At 47.6% G+C, this 25,281-nt stretch overlaps 1 protein-coding gene across 3 annotated transcripts in view; it reads right to left on the bottom strand.

Annotated features, from left to right (window-relative positions):
- The window catches only part of fbxw7 (F-box and WD repeat domain containing 7), a 71,486-nt gene that overhangs the window by 21,588 nt on the left and 24,617 nt on the right, over nucleotides 1-25,281 (bottom strand). The window contains exon 1 of one of the 3 annotated variants that reach the window (XM_047045046.1): nucleotides 1,341-3,719. The exons of the other annotated variants lie outside the window; for them this stretch is intronic. Within the exon in view, the coding sequence (XP_046901002.1) occupies nucleotides 1,341-1,379 (39 nt within the window). The 5' untranslated portion in view covers nucleotides 1,380-3,719. Of the gene's footprint in view, nucleotides 1-1,340; nucleotides 3,720-25,281 lie in introns of those variants that run through there. 3 annotated transcript variants of the gene reach the window in all.

The following is a 25,281-nucleotide window of genomic DNA, read 5'->3' as shown; positions in this document are numbered from 1 at the left end:
GGAGGCTGGAAAGCTGGACACCTTCAAGGGGCAAATTGACCTATCCGTCTTAAATTGCGTTTGACCAACATCTGGCCACGCTGCGGCGTGTTCCGTCGGTGAGGGGGAAATGAGCAGGAAGGTATAAACGATTCGCGCACATAACATGAGCCCCGTACTCCTCGGCAGCTGCCAGCTCACTCGCTTGGATTGGATCGAGCGTTCTGGACCTGCGTGACCGTGGACGCCGGCGCCGAAGGGAGGAAGGGTGGCCGTTAACGGCCATTAGGCTGATTTTCTGCTGTGCCGTTCCTGCCGGTTGATTGCCTTTCATATGACTCGCTCTCTCTCCGCCGAGCCAAGTGATTAAGCAGATCATCAGCAGCGTTAATCATTAAGTCATCGACACTTTGCAATGTTATGGTTAGACGGAGAGCTGTGATGGCTGCAGCAAAATCCATGTTGGGTCTTAAGAGACACCCCACTAGTGTGCTCCAAATCCCATTCAAGTCATAATGGGTCTGCTTGTGTTGCTGTTGATGTTTCCTGGCATTCAGTGTGTGATTCTGGGGAAAGAAGCTGACTGGCATCCTCGGCCTTGTACAGAGACCTGACACAGTGACCTATTATTAGTGTTCAAAGCTTCAAGTAAGAACACACTGATGGTAACACTCCCTTGAACATTAAACTTAAACACTCCAGAGAGCTACACTATGGAGTCAGTTGAACACTCACTGTAAGTAAAATTTGCAATATGTCACTTTTTTCCTCATACAAGTCATACAAAACAAAGATCACCATTGCTTGGTTGCTAAAATCATTGTGGAGAATAAACGAAAGATGACTAAAGGTTTCAATCAATTCTAATATCACTACAAAGCAAGAAAATATACTGATTTACAAAAGGTGCAGATCCACTGATTCGGTTGACAGATATGGTGACTATAAAGACGTCGAGAACACGAACATGAACGCGGTTCATTTCTTGTTCATTTGCAAATATTCCCGTAAAGATTATTACAAATACATAGAAATAAAACATGACATTTATCACTCAATCTCAAATCTCTGTTCCGTACCCAGACCGGCTGGAAAAGTAAGCAAAGCCAATGATATTAATGAATGCAAGGTACACGGACTGTGACAGCCCACATTTCATCCGAGTTCGCATCAAGGCGATTCATCCTCCGCAATGACTAGAATCATCTGATGTTACGGAAGAGCGTACTATGCAGCCATTGGGATAAAACATATTTTCCCGAGCGCTGAGTCAATATGTCAATCACTATAACGAAACTACAGCCGGATTTGCCTCGGATGACAGTGCATATTGACAACAGATGTATATAAATCCTACTTACTTTATAGAAAATCATCTTTAAAGTGCCGTAGAAGCCCATTGTGGTAATCCGATGTAGGTTTCTCTTTTCACAACGAAATGTTGAAGCCGAAATAATATCTTTGCAGGGTTAAAAGATCGCTCTGACAAGGCGAGGGCAGTGTACTCTCAGGTAGATCCGACACTATCTCCGATGTGGACATGCTCGGGCACGTCACCGGACGGGCGTGCGTGTAGTAGATTCCGGTAAAGGAAAGCTCCACCGTGTCACAGAGAATGAGGCTCAGTATCAATTCGATTCAACCGATTCTGAGAGCTCGCGCTACCGACGACCCCACAGGACTGCGGGTGGATAAGCAAGGGAGAGAGATGAGGAGGAAAAAAAAATGAGACGCAGCATTCGATAGAGAGCGGGGAGGAGTGGCGAGTAGAGACCGTGCCCTCTCCACTGCCTTTACAACACTGGCTTCTGCGCAGGAGTCAAATTACATCTTCCCCGGTGGCGAGGAGGCAAATGGTGCAGTCTGAGATTCAACAGTATGCGCAGCGCATCAATTATACGAGCGGGGAACGAATACACAGCAGACGGACAAGCAGGAGGGAATAGGGCGGATATTATGCTTTTTTTCCCCACAGCTTAAGCTGAAGCGAAAGGACCCCCTCACTTGTTGCGGTCTGCGTAAGAAACCCCGCCCAAAATAACAGAACGCCCAAACCCCTCATGTTCCATTCTCTCATCGGGCAGGTGCTCCTCTCAACTTGCTTTTCAAACGCTATATAATTGTTCCGTGTACAGACGGAGGAAACGATATTAATGAAGCCAACAGGAAAATTCAGCAAATAGCCTACAAGTGAACATTTTTTTTTTAACAGTTTAACAACGTAGTTCAGCCAGGACTCCAAATTGGAAAACGGCCGGCCATTATGCTCCGTTTGGCCGTGGTGCATAACATCGAGGCCTACTTCAGGCGCACCTGGTCTGTACAAATAAATTGGATGGCATTGTGGCAAACAATTATAGCACCTTAGTTAACATAACTAGAGCCCAAGTGATGACCAAACAACTGTGATGGCTTTATTAGATGCAAAGAGCTGCCAGTGAGAAGTAATTAGCAGCCCTCGAACCACATATTCAGTCCAAAAACCAACAAGCACTTGCAAATGAAAACCAATATTATGGTTTATGTTAATGCTGATATCTTCATATATATGCCATTGTCTAAAACCCCTTTTTAGTATTACGGTCACTTCTAAGGAAATACAAGCTGGGACTAAAGGGAATCTGGTAACCTGCCATTACAGGTAGCGAGCACAGCTTGCCTTGTCTTATTCAAACAAGGTCTTTTGTTTATTTAGATCTATTCAGACAAATGGGATCACAGGGATTTAGTATAACGCTCAGGAACAACCTGGCAATGAAAACAGTCTGCAAGGCTAGAATCCACCAAACATGTTGAAACGTCTCCTTCGAGTACAACAAGTCTTAAAGCTCATGCATCATGTCAACAATGTCACTCAAATAGATGGACTGTAGAAACATGGATGACATTCTATATACCCTCAAAGGCTTCAGAGATGTATACTATGATATCGTCTACTAAAATACTCTCAAACAAGCTTTTTTCTTGAAGATGAGGTCTTGATTCGCAATGTCATTCAGAGCGTGCCATACCTTCACTTCAGTACCTACTGGTGCAATGCCTTTTGGCGGTGAACGCAATCCTCGCAAGAACCATGGCTCCATCATTTACTACAGCTCAACATAGTAGCGAACACATTTATACATTTCTAATATTTTCTCGCAACCTGCTAATCTAAGCATCAACATCATTCACACGCGACACTGCATGTCCTTGGGTCTTGAGCAATACACCCGGCAATTATCAACTTTATGCAGTGCCCGGTTCTTGAGATAATTGAGGTGCTGACAGATTCCTGCCTTAGTAGTTTGATTTAGTCGTATCAGTCTTCACCTCACAGCCTTTGCATGTGTCAGTCATGAGTCATCAACAAAAATAAGATTATGGAAGATGATTGAGCCCATATCTGTCCACACACACACACATACTGTGGATCATGTGCAGATAATTATACAACTTGTACCAACCAGTTCTGATCTGAAGGACAAACACACATTCACACTCGCAGGTGCACACACACACACACACACACGTCCCCCACCCCCACACAGGGCTTGTAATGTTTCATGTCAACCAATTTCTTGAAAGGGGTACAATTGGTGCCTTTGAAAGAGTTCACCTGCTCCCCGTGTATTGCGTTGCTGGGGAGGAAAGAAGGTGTGCAGGTGCAGGGGTTGCCAGATTGTCCGAAGCTTCTCTCCTCGCTTTCTCTCTTTTGTTGCCACAGCAACACTAAGCAAGGAGAGGGTGGGCGAGAGATGGGCTTTGAGACGGCCACGTTTTAACTGTGTTAGTGAGTCTGAGGGATGGGAACGGGGGGGGGGGGAGGTCTTTTGAGAATCCTGTTCGCTTCCCACCAGCCCAACCTTTACACAGCACTTTGGAATGCCTGGCATGCAGGAGGGGTTGTGGCACCCCTCCCTTTGAGGAGGGGGAGGGGGGGGGGGGGGGGTGGTGACCTCCCTGTCGTTCCCCTTCTGCTGCACGCTAAAGCATTAACAGGCCTCCTCCTGGCGCTAACCGCCCTGCTTCTCACCCCCCCCCCCCCCCCCCCCCCCCATCACCCCCCACCAGCATCAGTCCTCTCCTCAGCAGACAGACTCTAGGCTTCTCAAAACAGGTGTCTCTGGGAGAAAAATCATTTCAGACCCCCCCCCCCCCCCCCCCCCCCCTTCATTCTTGAGTGATGAGTAAAACCAGCCAGATTCGTGATGAATGGCTCCTTGTGTCGTCATATCTGGAACAGCAGATTAAGTGTAAAAGTACTATCTTGTAGCACTGTTGCAAATATACCTGGAGGGCAAATGCAAATTCTGGCTTTCTCTATACAGTAAAGCGTTCCTACGCAAATAGTAGGCAAAGTGGGTTTATGGTTTTCTGAGACAGACTTTCTGCATCATGTTTTGCACACAAAAAAAAGTTGTGTTGTGTTAGTTAGCAACGGAAGTAAAGCATGAACACGTGACAAGGCAGTAGAATTACCCATTCAGATAATTCATACGAGAAGAAAAGGGTAAAAAGTTATGCTCTTAACCTTCTTCGGTAGGATCAGATGGATTTGAACATGGTGTGCTTTTCACGCGTAACAGATGTGGATAGAGACATGGGCCTCCTTAAGCAAATGTTTAACACGGGGGGCGCTGAACTTGAAGGGGACCAAATGCCTCGTGGGTAGTGGCGCATTGCTAAAAAGCCGGCATGTCATTGTGTGTCATTGTCCTCTCCGTGAGAGAGGCAGGGGGTCCGGGGGAGGGGACCCCCTCTTCCCCACAGCGGTCCAGCTGGAGGTGGGGAAGAAGGCACGGCCCTGGTTGGGGGACAGATGACTTGCGTGCGCCGGGGCAGGGTTTGATGAATTTAGACTCGATTGTGGCATTCCAAGGAGCGCGCTAACGACATAATCTGCATGGGGGCGTCATTAGCATATCCTTTAGCATAGCCACGCATGCGACCCTGACCCCTAGGGCTGGGGGTCAGGTCCCACCAGGAAATGAAAGCGAGAAGTAGCATGGGCTCCTTGTTACATCTCCTGGCTCTATGGGAATATAAGAGAGTGCCTTGGGAACATTTTACTGTCTCTCAAACTCGACTTGTGTCTAAAACATGTGTGGCGTACTGAAAGGTCGAGGGGAATTTAAGAAAGTTCCAAAGACGACTGCAATGCTCAGAAATGTTTGGAAGTGAAAACATTCCAAAAGGAGGGGTTAATACAAAGTGTAGAAGTAATCCAGCCACCCTCCTAAACACGCAGTAAACCCCATGACACTAGGACCGGGTGAGGTTGGGTGATAATGGCACTATAAATTACTGTGACTAAACTAATATTGAGGCTTTGTGTTGTTTATCACACAGCAAAATCTAAATGGACTTTATATTTCCCTACAGAAAGCTGGTGAAGGTCACACTTTATGATAATGCTACGAGGCTATTGTACCCTTCTTCTGCCTGCTAAAAGGCAGTCAAGAAGCAATGTCAATGAAATGAGAAAGTTAAATAAAGAAACATCTTACATGCATCTTATTAACATGCCACCCTAGTGAGATACCCTAGTATCGCTCACTAGCTGTAGCGTTAATGATTTTAACAGCAGTCAACTTCTAGGATTGACCTACTGGAGGAAGTGACATTGTCAAAGCTAAAGGGAGTTGCGTGTGGTAATGCTCCTTCAGAGATATTGTACAAACCTTGTCCAAGAGCTGCTCTCTGGAAAGCCTGAATAAATCAGCTGACAGGAAGTGCTATGGATGGCTGAAATTAAACCATTGGCCTTATTGTTTACATTGCGGTTGTACAGAGAGAGGCACTTCTGCTGAGCAATGAAAGATTGGAATCTTTCAGGCCAAGTAGACCTTTGTTATCACAGGAAATTTGACCGTTATTTTGAGATAGAGATGTTCTGCTTAAATGGAACAGGGGGAGGAGGGGGCAGTTTTAGTTACAGACAGAGCATCAGGGACACTGACGGGAAATCCTATTTGCGATCATTGTAAACTGATTTTTTAAAGTTGATCTGGAAGTCCATCTCGAAGTCTGGAACTTTGAAAAGCTGTTTTTCATTTAGCAACTCAGTTAAATCAGCTTTGGCATATTTAGATTCACTCAGTCATCTCATTCAAAAATAAAGACATGAGAGTTATGTAATTGAGGCGTGAGCTGGGTTAAATGGGGTGTCTGTTTGGCTTAACAAACAGATAAAGCTCTTTAATTATACAAAATTGCCACTAAGGCAAAGATGAAACGCAGACCAGAAGTTGCAGTAGTTTTCTTTCTGTGTGTGTGTGTGTGTGTGTGCGTGGGGGGGGGGTCATCTCTGATTGCTTGAACTTGTGTGAGAAGAATCCGGGAGCAGTGAAGTGAAACCTTTAAAAACTTGTGCCACTTCCGACCCCATAACTAGCAGTTTACTTGCATTGTTCTCTACTTCTTATATACTTTCCGAGTCCATCTATCACATATTTAATATCCCTTCGCAACCTCTGGGCTCCTATTTGCATACAGGGCTGTTCCAAGCCAATTGGATCAGGAGGAAATGGGCCCAGCCTCCCATGGGAGCTCTTGCCCTCCTCTAATTGGATCAGAAGCCATGCTATTCAACCCAGACATCTGCAAGTGAAAGATAGGAAGCAGGAACCAAGCACCCACTGCACTTTGTTTGGGATAAACATTAGGGAGAAGCAGCGCGTGCATGCTGGCCATTTCCCCTCCTTCACCCAGACATTCACCTTACTTTTGAAGAGGCAATTTTCAAGATGCTTAGCAGACTCGATGCAGGCACTGAGGCGTCAAAAATGTCATGGCACATGGCTACTGCTGAGGGTCTGGTAATTTCCTTATTATCCGGTTGCATCTTTAATAAAGGATGACCTTCAACACAGAGTGGTGTGTGATGCACTTTCCAAACACAACTGGCTGTTTCAGAGTGAGGAACGTGTGGCCACTATGCATACGGAGCAGACAGCTTGTACACACACACACCTCCACCACCCACGCTTGCACTTTAGCAAAAGGACACCACTTTCCTGTAAAAATAGCTCCAAATTATAGGCCTGACGCGCTGCTAACAATGCCTTAATCTGCATTCTCATGTGCACGAGAGGGGGTGAGGAGAAATGAGCCAGATGAAGATTCAGCCCAGAGATAGTATGTAAAAAGTAATTAATAAAAGTAGTTTAAACGAAAAAAACAACCTCTTTCTCCACTTAAGAAGCCAAGTTGGAGCCACCCTGTTGGGAGGAAAACAGGAATAACTAGATCTTTTTCACCAGCTAGGAGAAGAAGGAGCTATAACTCAGACATGGGAGCTGGAGAGGAAGGCAAGGGATCATTTGGGAGCCCCCCCCCCCCCCTCTGCTGTTCTCTGCACGGGCTGTCCTTTTGAAGATGAAACCCAGATGAATCACATCCACAGGTGAGCCTGAAGGATGAGCCAGTGTGGCAGGAATGCAGGTGGAACATGGAAGTCCTGCTGAACCAGGGCCAGAACTCGCTTCGGGTTTTTCATGTGTGGAGCAGGAACTCGATCGGTTGAGCCATGTTACAAAAATGTTTGGCGGTTGTCGCTGAACCTGACTAGACAAGCTAAGGCTCTGCATCTGACTCAGGAACTTAAAAGTGAAGGTTAGATGTGCTGAAGTGTGATAGCATGTACTTAACAAATGTAGCAATTTTAACTATTGATGATTCATCAGGAAACATTATAAAGAGACTGTATGATAAATCAATTCACATTTTAACAGGCAAGACTGATCCTGAGATCAATGGCAAATACGTTAAAAGTGTCAATTACTTTAATTTATAGGGCTGGATTCAGCCACTAAAAATGTTTGCCATCAGTTGCTGTGGGTCTGTGTTCACACAAATACATAAAAGTTTTTCTTTTTGAAAGCAAGATGAAAGAATAAAAAAATGGGTGCGTGTCTTTGGGTGTGATAGCGGGAGTAATGTGACGCAAGACAACAGCAATGCAGCCATAGCTTAGTGCTGCACTACAGTGTATGCACAGCCAGTGTGTGTCTGAAAACGTACACCCGACACCGGAGAGAGGTTACCAAGAGTGTGTGTGCGCGCTGGTTAGTGTGTGTGTGTGTGTACGTCACATCTGTCTGGGGAGAAGAGGCTGGAGCATGTGTGTGTGTGTGTGTGTGTGTAAGCCTGTGCTATATGCTGTGAGGCTTCGTTAGTATGGGTGAAAACAGCTAGTCTGTCTGTGTGCTGAGTGGGGGGGGGGGGGGGGGGGTACAAGTACATTTTACATGAATGTCTTGTGGGTTGTAGCGTACATTTTCAAGTTGTGGAATCATGTTGTCTTTCTGCATGACTGGTTGAGTGGCACTGATGCGGAAATATGCTAGAGTAGACGAGACGGTGGAGCGTGTCCTGGGAATACTCGTCTCTCATTGGTCCAACCCATTTGTCACACGAATCGTAAGCTGCAAAAGTTAAGTGCTCTTCACCTCGACACGTATCAGTAGTATCAGGTGGAATGCAACTCTATAAAGGTTTTCTACAGTCATACCTTCAACAATTTCTGAAAAAAAAAAGAAGGGAGATCTGCCAGATCTAACAATCTGCCTTTCGCCTCACCCGCCCCACATCCCAGTCAGGTTGATCTCAGAGGGCAGGAAATATATGGAACTGCGCTCCCTTTGGCTCTAAACACTTCCCCTTTTATTAACTCTGATAATGGAATGATAAACTGCAGTGTGGGAAGTTAAACTCATCAGAAGGGGCCTCACTCGGCGCTCCTCGCTCGGTGCTGTGACGCTGCAGACGACCGGTTCATAAATTAAACACTTCACAAACGCTAACAACTGCAAGTCGATTACATGGTGGGGGAAGGAGTTGACCCAACTGGTTGAGGCAAAAAGCCTGCCGCAAGGCAAGGAAGGGCAAACCTAGATAATGTGTGTTGAAAAGGGTCTGTTAAAGCATCTTCTGACCTGGTGTTGTAACATGTCACTTTCACAAAACATGTTTGAGCCTGCAGTGAAGGTCTGTACTACGCCAATAAAATAAAGTTTAGTATCTTCCAGAGGTTTGGCTAAGACTATGACACACTGGTTGAATACAGGTCGAGAGAAACAATATGTTGAGAAGACCATAGATCGTTTTTTTAATTAAAAAACATAAATAAAAAGTGACAGTGAGCCTAAATGAAACTAAGGGAATAGGGATACACTGCTTGGTGCAGCTGTTAGCTGGGTGGAACAGCAGTGAGAGAGGTGCCTCCTGGGATTTGGAGTTTTAGTTGTGATAGTGGGGGTCAAGAGTCATAACCGTTTTATTTCAGAGGGGAGAGGAGCAGTAAAACCTCCGGTACGCACGCGAACGCACACACACACACACACACACACGTGTGTGTGTCAGTAGAAAGCAAGGACAAAAAAGGGTGAATAAGAAGGGTCAGTGAGTGAAAGATCATTTCCATGAAGGTTTATTCACTGGGTGGCTTAGATGCAAAGCATTAGAGATAACTGTTTGGCTCACAAAACCATAACATTTCAAATGACCACTTCTCTAAAATATACAATATTTTGTGAAATAGATGCTGATAGTGTGAGTAAAATGAGAAACTGTAACAGAAGGCATTATTCCCTCTCTCCAACAGTCTCTTTTAAGTCTAAAGTATTGAGAAGAGTAGATAATCCTTACTTCTCCTTTGTTTTCCTTGGTAACAAGAGATGTTCATGTAGCTCATTGATTTTTTGGGTAATTTTGGGGGCTTATGTAGGGGCACTGGTAGGACATTTTTCTAATTAAAACCGCAAAGATAACTCCTTAAAAAACACTACTGTTATCTGAGTAAGGCTTTGCCAAACAGCAGAACCTTCTTTTTGTCATCACCGTGACGACGCAGTGGGACAAGTGTCTGCAAGGACACTTCTTGGCTCTTCAGAAAATGAAATTAGATTTTGGAATCTCTTTAAAAAATGGAAATAGTTCCAAGGTTTTGAGTTGTAGAAAATCATTAGAGATAAGGGTTGGGAGGTGTGTGTGTGTAGGGGGGGGGGGGGGGGGGTTGTCTTAAAAAAGTAGCGTTGGTAGCAGTGGGAAAGCAACTTTGGGGGGGGGGGGGATTAAAATGATAATCTTGTATTGTGCAACGTGGCACTATACCCGTCATCACTTCTACATGTGGGAGGGTTGTGGTTGCAGACAGAAAGTGAAGTGCTCATGTATTCTTAAAGAGCCCAGGCAGGCGGTTGAGTCACCTCACCCGTCTAAACGGGCGTCCGGAGGGAGTGGGGGTCATGTATCCGTGTTAGCACGCATGGTTTAACAGCAACACTGTCGCCGCCCCCTCCTCCGTGTTCCCTTCGCCGTCCGCCTGCCAGCTCACGGAGCTCCTGCACGCTGCCCACACACCGCTCCCCAGAAACAAGCGCCTGAGCAGGGCTTGTTGTAGGAATACCCTCCTACTCACTCTATCTTGCGTTTTGAAGAGGATGGAGAAAAGTGATGGTAAGAAGGTGATTCACATGTTTACGAGGTCAAGAGCCCCTTGGCATTAGAAACAAGATGTTGAGTTCACTTCGTTCTTCTTTATATGTGTGCGAAATTCTGCATTTTCCACTGTGTTCCAGTGGGTTTATCTTTTCCCATTGACAGCTTCCCTCTGCTCTTTTGTAAAAACACATGTTGTGTTCATAATGGTGCTGCTGCTACAAGTTCCACTCAACAACCAGCACCATTAACTGTGGAAGCACCAAGCCTGCCTACTGTACCGTCTACGGACCGAATCCAAATGGGAGAAAAAAAACGAGACAAAAGGAACAAAAACAACTAATGGGCATCTAGTTTGGAAAGAGTGCTCGCAATTATCCTGTTCCATAGCTGAGTTGGCCATTAAGAAACCTGTTCTACAGAAGAATATGTTTTTTTTACTCTGCTGAAGCCATTCAATGGAACTGGCAACCTAAAAAAGAACTAAACAAAATCTAATTTAATCACTGCATTGACTAACAGCACAATTTAGAATACCATCTTGTATTTGACAGCTACAGCAAAAAGTAAAATATTCTGACTGATAAAAACATCCAATTTGATTTAGCAGGAACCGAACCGTCAAAACCAAATGAATTCCAACTGCAACTAGACCTGTTCAAAGCCAGTCTACACTGTAGACTTTACCGCCACCCAAGACAGGAGACGGGCGTGGCAGCACGTTGTTCTACTGTGATCAGGGAGTCAGGTGGCTGAGCGGTTAGGGAATCGGGCTCGTAATCTGAAGGTCGCCAGTTCAATTCCCGGCTGCGTCAAAATGACATTGTGTCCTGGGGCAAGACACTTCACCTTACTTGCCTCGGGGGAATGTCTCTGTACTTACTGTAAGTCGCTTTGGATAAGAACGTCTGCTAAATGACTAAATGTAAAATGTAATGTAAAGATCAGCAGAAGCACAGGATCCAGTGAGGTGTGAGGCGTCGGCCATGACACCCTCTCTCCCAATGTGTCCTCACAAGTGATGTCAGAACATGTCATGTCACGTCCTTGAGTTTGAACACAGCTTGAGTTGGGGTGGGGTGCTGATCTGTTCTACCCTCCTATGTGCTGTCTATCTGTAGCAAGTTCTGGGATGCCGTTGATTCAAAAGACATCACTCGTCTCGACATGGCTCGTCTCTTATTGCAAGGTGAGTCTGGAAACCAGATTCAAAAGGTTTTGTATGTGACGACAAAAGCCACTCTTCTGAGAACAACCGCGTTTCAGAACACGGTGTCCATCAAAATGCTGAGCATGCACTGTACAGTACACAGCTCCAAAACAACAATAAAAAAAATAAAAATAAATGATCATTTTTTCTAATGGGCATCGCCTCTCATCCCTCAGGGATCTGGTTTCATAAACTGCGCTCTGCATTGAGGCAGGTCGGTGGACCCGATCAGGAACACTCTAAAATAAAGCCTTTTAAAGCTTTCTAATGACACTCTGTGTCACAGTGTATTTACATCATGACGGGGAGGCTGGGCATCTGCTGGGAGACCTTCTGTGTAGCAATCTCTCCTCGCTAAAAAGGAAAGCACTTGCACTGTGGAGAGAGCTTCATGTAGCAGTAGCACTTTGGCCTGCTGGCCCCATGGTTCACACAATCAGGGGGACCCCAAGCTGGGAAGTGACCTTGCGGTCGTTTTAGCAGTAACCTACAGGAAAAGAGCAAAGAAACGGTTCCAGTGACCTTTCAACTCTTCAACTCTGCGCTATGCATACCTGTTATCCACAGGGATTCTGTGGAATGTCGAGATCTGAAGAGGCAGATTTCAGTCAACTTTGGAGACCTAATCACTGCTACCATGTTAAGTCGTTTTTTGTTTTTGGCATGTGCGGCACAAAAACAAGAACGTTTGTGGCTTAGATAAATCACAGATTGGTTTCGGAGATGCTTTCAATCTCTTGTTGCAAAAACGCTGCCCTAAAAGCACACATTTTCCATTGAGCAGGAAAGATGTGATGCAGATGTCTAAACACATCTGTTGAAATCTGCCCTGCCTTTGTGGGAATGTCAACTTTTATAACAGGATAGCTCACATATAGTTCTGACAGGTAGAGCCACCTACTTTTCTAACCCCCCCCCCACCCCCCCACCAACTCCCTTTGCAGAGACAGGAAGTAGAACATCACTTGGCTCCATGCGAGTCAGCTGGCCACTCTCCTCTGAACAAGAGCAACAGAGTGAAGGAACATGGGAAGAGAGGTTGGAATAGCCTTCCCCAAAATAGACATTCCTCTACAGACTGACTGTCTTGTTCTCTCACCGCGGTAGCGGTCAATTTTCTGGAGGATTTAGTGGTTTTTCCACCAGGGAGAGGCTCTGCCTTCTTATTGAATGGAAGGGGGGGGGGGGGGGGGGGTGAGGCTGCATTTCAAGGCCAGTGGAACAGAGCCTGGGGGGGGAGTAGTGGGGTGTGGGGAGTCCTTTTCAAGTTAGGAAAAAGTAGGAAACACTGAAATGACTTCAAAGGCTGGAGGTCCATCTCACAAATCTGTGGCAGACCTTCAATTCTTTCTCGTCCTGCTCTCTTATTGAACTCCTTCTTCCTCTCCTCCTCCCCAGGGGGGCTTCAGTTCCTTGAGAGGGGCGTTGACCCCCCTTCCTGTTTGTGCACTGCAGGATCCACCCTCTGCTGACTGACAAAGCTGCTGAACTACTGGGGGGGGGCGGGGGTGATCCTTATAAATCAAATCAGCACGTTCAAAGTAGCCCGGCCTTTTTTTTCTTTTGCACATTCATTTAACGCTCCGTTCAGCGATCAATACTCCCCCCAGGTCTAAGGTCTTGCATACATACTAGTCTGGCTCATCTCTGCCTTCCTTATCGCGCTGGAAGCCAAGCTCCGGCTTGGCAACTGACTTGACCCCGGGGCTCCTGGGGATGACCTTTTCATGTCACAACGACAGAACAACCATGAGTGTCATGTGCCTGATGGCCTTTGGCCCGGAGTCCATCTGCTGTGGATGCTGCCGTGCTTCAGGTGAGGTCTGTGAGGGGCTGAGGGGAACAGACCCACGCTCCGGTGAGGTCTGCGAGGGGCGGAGGGGAACAGACCCACGCTCTGGTGAGGTCTGTGAGTGGAACAGACCCACGCTCTGGTGAGGTCTGCGAGGGGCGGAGGGGAACAGACCCACGCTCTGGTGAGGTCTGCGAGGGGCGGAGGGGAACAGACCCACACTCTGGTGAGGTCTGTGAGGGGCGGAGGGGAACAGACCCACGCTCTGGTGAGGTCTGTGAGTGGAACAGACCCACGCTCTGGTGAGGTCTATGAGTGGAACAGACCCACGCTCTGGTGAGGTCTGTGAGTGGAACAGACCCACGCTCTGGTGAGGTCTGCGAGGGGCGGAGGGGAACAGACCCACGCTCTGGTGAGGTCTGCGAGGGGCGGAGGGGAACAGACCCACGCTCTGGTGAGGTCTGTGAGGGGCGGAGGGGAACAGACCCACGCTCTGGTGAGGTCTGTGAGTGGAACAGACCCACGCTCTGGTGAGGTCTGTGAGTGGAACAGACCCACGCTCTGGTGAGGTTTGTGAGTGGAACAGACCCACGCTCTGGTGAGGTCTGTGAGGGGAAGAGACCCACGCTCTGGGGGCTGTGGTCTCCCTACCTCTGGACAGCTGTATGGTAATGAGAGGCAGAAGGAGCCGGGACTAGCGGCGCAGGCGCAAGGACCGCCTGGCAACGCTGGAACAAGGACCCCCTTCTCAGTGACCAGCCACAGGCATGAACTTGGCAGATTAGCCATTCAGGAAACAAATAAGGCCCAGGACAGACTCTCTCCACCACAAATGAACAAAAACAACCTCTGCGCTCATAGCCAGGGACAAGAGAGCGCCTGGAAAGAACCAGCTTCTTTTTTTCTTCCTAAAAGCCTTTTGTACCGGAGAGGAGAAACCCCCTCTGCCTTCCACCATGTTGCTGCTCCCTCCCCCAACCCCCCCTCCTCTTCCACTCCAAGACATGGAACATGCTCTGGGTGTGCAGGGGCCCGGGGAAGCTGAAAACATCTTCATTGACTTCATTTAGGGAATCAAGCTTCATCGGTTTGGAAGGGGTGGTGGTGGTGGAGGGGGATACCGTCAAGCTGAGCAGGAGTCAGAGTCGCCTTCAGGTTACCAGGAGGTGCTGACCTCCTGTGATCAAAGGGACAAACACTTGTCACTAATAGCTTCCTGTCTGGTCACTGTTGTTAGTGTGGAGGGAGGAGGTGGTTCCCCCCCCCCCGGTGCCTGCCCTGCAGAGGGCCCTCATCGCTGGGCTGTGTGGATGTGTGGAGCTCAGATCTGCGTCTGGGGGTCTGATCCTGACGAGCCTGTGATGAGGGCCTGGGGTGGGGTGATGCCGGGGTGGGCCGGGCCCTGACGCTCAGCCTTCCTTTATCTGTTAACGGTTGCCTAGCAACACGCCGAGGTCTGTCTGGCCTTGGGACTGCGGGGAGTTGCCTCTGGCCGCAGCCAGGGATGAGGGGGGCTCTTGTTTGCAGTCAGAAACAGCCCCAGTCTTGGCAAAGGACTCCAGTCTCGCCATTCAGAAATGAATTCTGGGGGGTGGGGTGGGGGGGTGCAGTGTGGGGCTGGGGGGTGTTCAGTAATGAAGTCCTCCTTTGCAGTGTATCACTTTATTTTCAGGGACCGTGTCATACAGTAGAACAAACAGACACTGGTTACTTTGGCACCGAAAAACTGGACGGGTGTGGAAAAAGCTGGGAGAACCCCAATGCATCAAACTCTGTGTGTGTGTGTGTGTGTGTGTGTGTGTGTGTGTGAGTGTGTGTGTGTGTGTACACACACTCCACACTTTTGTTATGGAATGGCTGTTTCAGTCTCTATGCCATTTCACTCTTTCACGCATTGGCGCAATAGTTCAAGCACCAGCCAATCCTGAAAGTTTCTTGTTTTTCTTCTCTTTTTGTCCCTCCTTCCTCAGTCATGGGCCTGCCATCTGTCTGTGACTTCATCTAGTGATCATGTAGGTTCATTATTATGCAGGAGAGGAACGTGTACAACAATCGAACTTCTACCAAGCACCATACAATCTCTGGGGTGACCTCTTCACCTGCTCAAAATGCATTTGGCCCACAACACCAAGCCAGGATGCAGATACGAAATCGTCACGGATACGAGTGCGCTGAACACATGGACTAGGCATCAAAGAGCTCTATAGGACAGCGGGGGGTTGCTGCTTCTGCATGAGGAGGGGTTCTCCATGGGGCTGACACTTCACTGGGTGAAGGATGGGGGCTTGTGGAGGGGAGAGGCCAGGAGGACAGGGGGAAGAAGGGGGAGTGTCCTCGTTACGGAGGAGACACAAGCGAGCCGCTGTCAGCCCCCCCAGAACAAGGAGCGGTTTGTAGAAACACACATTCTGAGATGGAAGCGTGTGGGGAGGTCGGGGCTCATCAACACCCCCCCCCCCCCCGGTCCCCGCCCCCCCTCGTCCACGCCAGCAAGGCCCTGACACCTGGCCGTCTCTCGTCTACAGAGCGCTGCAGCAAGTATGCAGCACCCGGAGGAAACAAGGGCGATTTGCGAGAGAAAGAGAAATAATATAATTATAGCTGTGTTTACGCTCATTAAAGTAGGAACAGTTGAGGTTGATTTGGACCATTTTGGGCCATCAGCTATTTTTACTCATTTACTACAGAAATAAAATGTGCTGACAAACCCGAAAAAAGTTGAAGTAAAGTGCTTTTGTGATAGGGGATAGCTTTAAGCTAAGATTTGCCTCGACTCTGCTGTCTAATGAGTGTTAGAGGGAAGAACGTCTTATATGAGGGGGATGTCAAAAGGTTCTCAGAGGCCGGAAAAATCCCTCTGCCTTTTTGGAGATGAGCTGAAAACTCTCTGGAGGACCTGCGGAAGCCCTGCTTTTAATTAAAACGCACGCCCTAATCTACGGAGCTCTCAGCAAAAGCTTTCATGCACGAAACTCCCCACAAAAGTCCCACATATTAATTAGTCTCTTCAAATCACTTCAAGGGGGTTTCTTTATTTGAGTTCCCAGACGACCCATTGACGATGTGCACACCTTCAATCCTCGTCACAAGCTCACTTTCACAGTATGATTTGTCTAGATTTCTCACAACCTGTTCCTATAGGCTCCTTCTCTCCTAAGGGATATGTTACACCCTTGTACAGATGGAAGGATTTTCGTTTTTAGCATAATTCTACTATAATATTCTCTGATTCTCCAACAGAGAAAGCAAACTGGTAGAAAGATACCGGGTAATCTAGTTGGGTTTCAAGAGCATTCCGACTCGCACAAAGACAGCAAATGTTTTATTCATAAATCAGGCCCGACATCTCCGACATCAGTGAAGTGCTGCAAAACTGATGGAGAACAAGGGAGGAGTCTCTATTCACATTTTCTATAGATGAAGAAACACAATGATACGAGGATCTGCATGTTCCTAAGCGTGGCTGCACTGAGGTGTGCACGCCTCTCTTCACGGCCAGCCTCGCTCACCTGCCGCAGTCCTTCAAAGCAAAACTCAAAGAAAGAGGACTTCTCGCACGCACACACACACACGCATAGTTGCATAGAAGTCTGTATTGCTCAAGGTCTGTGAGGGTCTGTGAGTGTGTGAATGCGGGCCTAAAGTACTTCCTGTTTTTACAGCTGCTGCTACCTGAGGATGTCTCCGGCAGGAAACCAAGACAGGCTACCTCCCCGAGACTACCGGCTGGGGAATATGTTCAGGAGAGAGCTGTCGTCTGCCATAAAGCAACCAAGAACACCGGGAGAGCAGGTTTCTATTCAAAAGGACTGGGGGTTGGATGTGTTGTGTCATGGGAAGGGGATGAGAGTGGGCCGCTGTAAACAACAGGGAAGGGTTGTACTGGGCAGGGGGGGTCTACAATGTCCACAACACTATGTGTGATACAGACTGGTGCTGGCTGAGTGCCTGAGCAGGAAGCCCTGTAACATACACCTCTACCCAGGAGAGGACCGTTCTGAGCATACACTATACTTTAAGTCATGATCCACTATTTGCATTTCTGCATCCCGGCTAATTGTGATAGTGCACCTCTCGTTCTCGAGAAGCCGTTAGCTAATATTAATGGGGCTACGTGGTGCTGCTGTTCTAGTTATGGATGGTGCCTTTCAGTGGGATACACTTGCTGCAGGTAAGGGCTTTAAGTGGGATACACTAAAACCCCACTGCTTCAGTGAGATTCTCTCAGGTTTCCCCTATTATAGCACATTGCCTACACTGGTGACCTGGGGGAACAGGAGCTGACTCTGCAGAGATGTTCGACATCTGGCTTCTCAGAGCGGGGAGGGAGGGGGGCAGCCGACCACAAGGCTCTCATTGGGCCCCCCGGGGTCCCACTCTCCCACACTCATCACAAATTAAAGAGGCCAGTCGGCCCATTGCAGCACTTTCTCCTCCTCAATGCTGCTGCTGCTGCTGCTGTAAGGATGTGCATGGAGAGACCCAGAGAGAGGGTGAGAGTGCCTCCGCACACAAACACAGAGGGCAGGCAGAGCCACGACTGACTCCATGTTGATCCAGGATCACTCCGTCTCCACTGACTGTCCATCCTCCAATCAGAGCAAGTCGACCCACGAGCCCTCCGACATCAAGAATCCTACAGTCTCCTAGAAAAACGATCTGTGGTGCCGTCGGTCCCTCCCTTTGTTTACATCTTCTAGGTAATCCTCTGCGAGGGGAAAAGAAGGAAGGCCAAATCACACTCGGGTTTTAAATTCCCAAATGGACCAAGTCTGATTTCCAGACTTCTCCGACTCATTAGCAGCTGCTTGGTCACAGTCCAGGAAGCTTTGGATGTTCCCCTTGCCGTGAGGCACTGTCCCAACAGCATGGGCCAGTTGCACGCCCACAGAGAAGGACCTACAGCGAACAACCACAGGCCTGCCGTCAAGGGGGACGACAGTCAGCGATGATGACATGAGAATGCAGCGTGTTCAAAAATGTTAAACCCAGTAGTTCTTAACTAGCTTTGAGTTTCCAAATCTGAACGAAAATTCTGACGGTAAAAAGGTGGTTTCAGACTCGGGAGAGCAACTTTCATAAAAATTAAAATAAAGTTGCGCCCCTAAAATGGTTGCCTTATTTCACTAGGGTAATCGTAAATAAGTGGGAGGCTTAATGAAGGGAGTGATGAGGCCTGGCTAATCACATCAGATATTCTAACTGGGAGGCCTGCTGATGCTGCCCAAGCCAGGGACGGGAGGAAGCTGGCAAATCAAATGTAGCCATGGATCCCTCGTGTTGCCATCCATCACGCTAATGCAATACAGCGTGCTCATGACAGCCCTGTGCTGTATCATACCTCGTATTCATAACAATGCTAACTGCCCCCAGGCTATTTAAGGCTGGGAAAGATGGGGAGGAGAGTGGGGAGGAGAGGGGAGGAGAGTGGGGAGGAGAGTGGGGAGGAGTGGGGAGGAGAGTGGGGAGGAGTGGGGAGGAGAGTGGGGAGGAGAGTGGGGAGGAGAGTGGGGAGGAGAGTGGGGAGGAGAGTGGGGGGGAGAGTGGTGAGGAGAGTAAGGGGGGAGTGGGGAGGAGAGTGGGGAGGAGAGTGGGGAGGAGAGTGGGGAGGAGAGTGGGGAGCAGAGTAAGGGGGGAGTGGGGAGGAGAGTGGGGAGGAGAGTGGGGAGGAGAGTGGGGAGGAGAGTGGGGAGGAGAGTGGGGAGGACATCAGCTGCAGTGGTGAGATCCACCTGGTCCGTGTGGACACTGTTTGTGTGAGGCGAGCGATCCGCCATTGATTTTCCATTTTGTATTAGTAAATGAATCCCTCCAACGTGCTGCCTTAATCCTCAGTGGAGGAGTAGATATTGATCCCTGGGTTATAGTGCCTTAAGGAGGCCCCTACATCGCTAATCAAAATCCAGGTTCTATAGGGAATACAACGGCAGGTAAATATTCAATTCTGGCCAATGCAAAACAAATGCTGCTAAACTGATTGGGGGCCTGGGGAGAAATTCCAGTCCAAAGTCAATAGCTGTGACCTTGCGTTTTGTTTGGGTTAATCTAAAATGATGTCACGGTTGACCGAAGGTTTCTCTCAAGGCTGAACTGTCTATTGTACGAGATGGCGTTCTCCATTCCTTTAGAAATAAACACATTCTGAACGCAATGGGGTTTGTGGGTACAGTAATTTTGCCATGGTTGTGGGAACTCTTGGAAAACTGAGCTCCATCTTATCAGGAAACCTGGGTTCATTGTGACGTGACTTCTGAACATAGTGTTTTCGTCCATTCCTCTCTGTGCGTGTCTCTCTCTCTCTCTCTCTGTGCGTGTCTGCGTATCTCTCTCTCTCTCCATCTCTCTCTCTGTGGGTCTCTCTATGTCTCTCTCTCTGTGCGTCTCTCCCTCTCTCCTTCTCTCTGCATCTCTCTCCCTCTCCTGCATCTCTATCTCTCTCTGCATCTGTCTCTCTCTGCATCTCTATCTCTCTCTGCATCTGTCTCTCTCTCTCCCTGCATCTCCATCTCTTTCTCTGCATCTTTATCTCTCTCTCTGTATCTCTTTCTTTCTGCCGTTTTTCCATTTTAATGATCAGTAAGGGGAATGGCAAGCCGGGTTCTCTCTGGACTTCCAGGCTCTTCTCCAATTCAGTCAAGGTAACCTCCTCACATCTGAGGGAAATCCATGTTTTAAGGAGTGGGGAGGGGGGGGTGGTTGCAAAGGGCAACTGAGCGAGCTGCCAATTTCAGGGAGAGGATGGGAGAAGAATAATGAAGGTCGGCCTTGCAGCTAATTAAATATTACTGCTGTGGGTTACCAAACGCAGATGCTGAGCTGCAACTGCACCCTCACAGTAACTCAGGTTGAAAATCACGCAGTAACTAGCTGGTCGTAAGACTCCTGTTGACACAATGGGAGGGGCCTGTCCAATGTCTTTTTTTAGGTTTAGATTGTTCAGTGTCCATCTGTTCCATTGCATTTCCAGAATTCTACTGGTCAACACAACATACAAGTTATAATTACGACCATTAAATGGAAATATCTTTGATATTTTTCAGGATACGGCACCATGTTTATTTTCACTGCAAAACTTGTAAAAGTAAGCAATGGATTAAGCGAAAACAGATGGAAAATGTTAGTGGGTGGTACGGAGTTACAAAGTGTTGAACAATGTGGTAAAAGTTGCATGGCGGGCTACGTATGAGGGAAAAAGACAAAAGAAATAAACTGTGGACGAGGAGTGCGGTATTGTGGCAAATTTACGGGAGGGGGGGTACAGTGTGCCGACAACGAAAAGGTTTTAGTCTGCCTCTCCTCTTCTTCGAATTCCATCGACAGGTTGAAGGAGTGCTCTTAGACCGGGATACAACTCCAGGGAACATTAGCCCATTTGAAGTGCTGCTACAGACACCTGGTTCTCATTGGTATTCCTCTGTTCCTCTCCCTCACCTCAGAAATATCTCCCCCCCCCTAACCATCCCCCCCTCCCAAACCCACTGCGTGAGAGCGTGTGCGTGCACCATAAGAGCGGGCTCCCGACGCCGTCAGAAGGACACGGGGAAGGGAGGTGTGTGCCGCGTGCTCTCTCCACGGAGGAGACGGTGTCTCTCCCCAGGACGCGGCTGAAAGGGGCAGAAACAGCGGAGGGGGAAAAGCAATCACAGCTCCCTTGAATGTCTGGCACACCGGGGAGGTTTGATGGAAGCCGTGGGGGGGGGGGGGGGGGGGGGGGGGGGGGCGAGCTCCGCGCCGATCTCAATAACGTCAGACCCCTTTGCTTGGAAGCCTTGGACAGGAAGTTCCTCAAACTTCACAGTTCAACCTTTGAACTTTCAAAGCACCCCGTGAAAAGGTACAGTCTGACCTCGAGAGCTGACCATCGGTGTGGTATTGATTGTGGTCGGTTTTGCCAGGTATGTTGTTCATCATTGATGATCACATCCCTCATACAGGGTTTGTCGGGTTCCAAGCCCAGTTTCCACAGAGATTGATCTGCCTATTGGCAGGGTGAGTACATGTCAAGTGTGAGTGTACACCCACCAGCTCAGCAGCTCTCTCTGGGGCGGGCCAGAACTGTACCACTCTCCTGGCTTTATTCAAGATCTGCTATTAATAGCAACTCTCTATGACATCTCGAAAGTGCATTTGGCCTCTATGAAATGATGCGTGGGTGCACACACACACACACACACACACACACGTACTTCAGTCTGCCCAGCTTTATGCCTGTCTAATTCCTTAGCTATATTAAACATAAAACAGCTTGATTTCCACATGCTACAACACAAATTAAACTGTTTTATTGCTCTGGGGTGAAGATCAATATAAACTACAGCGCCAAGACCACAGTCTACATGACCACAGCCCTTTTTTATTTGTTTACCCCCACCCCCCCACTCCCCCTCTAAAAATAGCCATCTAATTGACGCAAGACGTAAATGAAGAACTCTCCTTTTGAGCCAACGTTTCAAGTGTGTGGTCCCCGCTTGAGAAGCAGCGATAAGGAGATAAGAAATCAGTGGAGCGCCGATAGTGTCTCTCAGTGATTAGACACGCTCGGGCTGCAGGCCTGAGTTAGCGGTGAGTCATGGTGAGCGGCAGTGCTGCCATGCACAGCTCCCAGGCAGCCGTTGGCTCCTGCACGAGGCTCTGGACCTGCCTCTCTCCACCCCATGCTGCGCTCAGGAGCAGAGCCATGGTGACTCGCCTGCCCTTCCGACTCACCTCCACCCCCCCTCTGGTGTGTGCTCGGAATGTTGGGGACTGGGGGCGACGGCAGTTACTTGGATCCTTTGCTCTCATCGTATTGTTTGATAAATTCAACATGACTGCTTCCCCTGACCTCTGCTGGGTAACCGACAGCTACGGGCTGAGACAACCTTTCATCCATCACGGTGGTGTATGTGCACACAACGTCCCCCTCGATACAATTCCCAAGTTTGTTTATAGAGAGGGGTCCAGTCCATTACTGAGAGGATGTATACAAGCCCCCCTTTAAGGAGTAACATTTGCTTTTTTCTCCCTTCTTTACAGCCTTACAGCTATTCTTGTTGTATTTCATATTTAAACTACAAGCAACAAGACATTTGAAATGGGCTTTACATTCTGAGTGCCGACATTGGTCAAAAATAGTCAGCCAGCACGGCCACAGCTCTCCTCTGTGTCCCTAATGCAACACTGTTAGCTGCACTCAGTCACCATAACAACCTGAACATTGAATGGGCCATGAATGTGTGTGCGTATTTACACAAGTGAGAACGAGACGAAGACTGAAAAATGAGAAGAAAAACAAAGATTTAAAAAAAGAGAGAGAGAGAGACACAGAGAGAGAGACACAGAGAGAGAGACACAGAGAGAGAGAGAGAGAGAGAGAGAGAGAGAGAGAGAGAGAGAGAGAGAGAGAGAGAGAGAGAGAGAGAGAGAGAGAGAGACCGTTGGCCAGTCAGTATATAGCACCAGTTTCTAAACACACAAACCTGGCAGGGGGAGAGGTCCATGGTCAAACAAAGCCAAACAATGGCCCGAGGGGAGTCACTTAAGGGTGTCCCATCCCTAATCCAATCAACTGCAGCCGTTTAATCAGCCTGCATGAGGATTCCCATCAGCCCCCTTGTTAAAAGGGCAGGTACAAAGCACCGCTAATTGTGGACGCTGGTGAATAGGATGGCGGAAGGCAATTATGCCTGGGCATGATTTAGCCATGGTACAGCCCCAGGCCTTACTAGCACAGTGACAGGGCAGGGCTTGCCTTCAAAAACCTGCTCCTGTCTGACCACGTAGTTAAGAGTACATTGCCCCCTAGTGGACAGTGTGTACAGTCACTTTAGGGGTGAACATACACCAACTCCCAATGTGCTTTTTGATATGTAGAGCATTTTTGGTCATGTTAATCCCTAACCAAATAGTAATCTGGAGTGTAAAATAAAAAAGAATAACAAAATACATGGTTTCCATGGCACAGTAATAAAGTAATGGGTGATTCTGCTTACCTATATTTGCAGGATCCGATAAGAGGCAGGAGAAGCAAACATGAAAGAAAAACAGTAAAGAGTGTTGTTAGCTACAGGTGGTAGGGTCGACCCACAGATGCTATGATCACAGTGACCTGCCTTCATTGATACCTTTGCTTTGCATTGGGCATACAGTGCCCTCCAAAAGTATTGGAACAGTGAGGCCAATTCCTTTATTTTTGCTGTAGACTGAAAACATTTGGGCTTGACATCAAACGATGAATGTGAAACCAGAGATCAACGTTTCAGCTTTTATTTCCAGGTATTTACATCAGGATCTGATGCACAAATTAGAAAATATCACCTTTTTGTTCGAACCCACCCATTTGTCACGTGAGCAAAAGTATTGGAACATGTGACTGACAGGTGTGTTTTGTTGCCCAGGTGTGTCCTATTACATACATTATTCAATCAATAAATACCACTGAATGTCTACACTCAGGTTCAGATTGGGTAAGATAGGTTTTGTCTATGCAGACTGTATTCAGAGGTGAAAACAACATGAAAACCAGAGCGCTGTCTTTGGGTGAAAAACAAGCAATTGTGAGTCTTAGAGAAGATGGAAAATCAATCAGAGCCATTGCAGAAACATTGGCCATAGCCAGTACAACCATTTGGAATGTCCTGAAGAAGAAGAAAACTACTGGTGTACTAAGTAACAGACGTCGAACAGGTAGACCAAGGAAAACATCAGCAGTTGATGACAGAAACATTGTGAGAGCTGTAAAGAAAGACCCTAAAACAACTGTTAGTGAGATCAGCAACAACCTCCAGATGGCAGGAGTGAAGGTATCACTATCTACTGTTCGCAGAAGACTTCATGAACAAAAGTACAAGGGCTACACCAGAAGATGCAAACCACTCATTAGCAAGAAGAATAGGAAGGCCAGGCTGGAAATTGCCAAAAAGTACAGAGATGAACCTCAAAAATTCTGGGACAAAGTTTTATGGACTGATGAGACAAAGATTAACTTTTACCAAAGTGATGGAAAGGCTAAAGTTTGGAGAAAGAAAGGAACTGCTCATGATCCCAAACACACAAGCTCATCTGTGAAACACGGTGGAGGTAATGTCATGGCTTGGGCTTGCATGGCTTCTTCTGGGACGGGCTCATTAATCTTCATTGAGGATGTAACACATGATGGCAGCAGCAAAATGACCTCGGAAGTCTACAGAAACATTTTGTCTGCCAATTTAAGGAAAGATGCAACCAAACTGATTGGCAGAGCCTTCATCATGCAGCAAGATAACGACCCAAAACACACTGCCAAAACAACAAAGGAGTTCATCAGGGGCAAGAAATGGAAGGTATTAGACTGGCCAAGTCAATCTCCAGACTTAAACCCTATAGAGCATGCATTTTACCTGCTTAAGAGGAGACTGAAGGGAGGAACCCCACAAAACAAATAACAACTGAAAGAGGCTGCAGTGAAAGCCTGGGAAAGCATCAAAAAGGAAGAATGCAAAAGTTTGGTGACGTCAATGGGTCACAGACTTGCTGCAGTTATTGAAAGCAAAGGATTTGCAACTAAATATTAAGTCTTATTCATTTAAATATGTTTTAAGTATATCTGTTCCAATACTTTTGCTCACATGACAAATGGGTGGATTCAAACAAAATGTGATATTTTCTTAGTTGTGCATCAGATCCTGATGTAAATACCTGGAAATAAAAGCTGAAACGTTGATCTCTGGTCTCACGTTCATTATTTGATGTCAAGCCCAAATGTTTTCAGTCTACAGCAAAAATAAAGGAATTCGCCTCACTGTTCCAATACTTTTGGAGGGCACTGTACATGTATCCCACGGAACCAAATGCTTTGGTAAATATGGCTCTTTTGCAATTATAGACTCAATAGAAGCGGGCCATCCTACTGTTTCGGATA

This window comes from Hypomesus transpacificus, chromosome 22 (genome assembly GCF_021917145.1).
Source record: "Hypomesus transpacificus isolate Combined female chromosome 22, fHypTra1, whole genome shotgun sequence".
Classification (NCBI taxonomy): domain Eukaryota; kingdom Metazoa; phylum Chordata; class Actinopteri; order Osmeriformes; family Osmeridae; genus Hypomesus; species Hypomesus transpacificus.
This window is presented reverse-complemented; position numbering and strand designations above follow the sequence as displayed.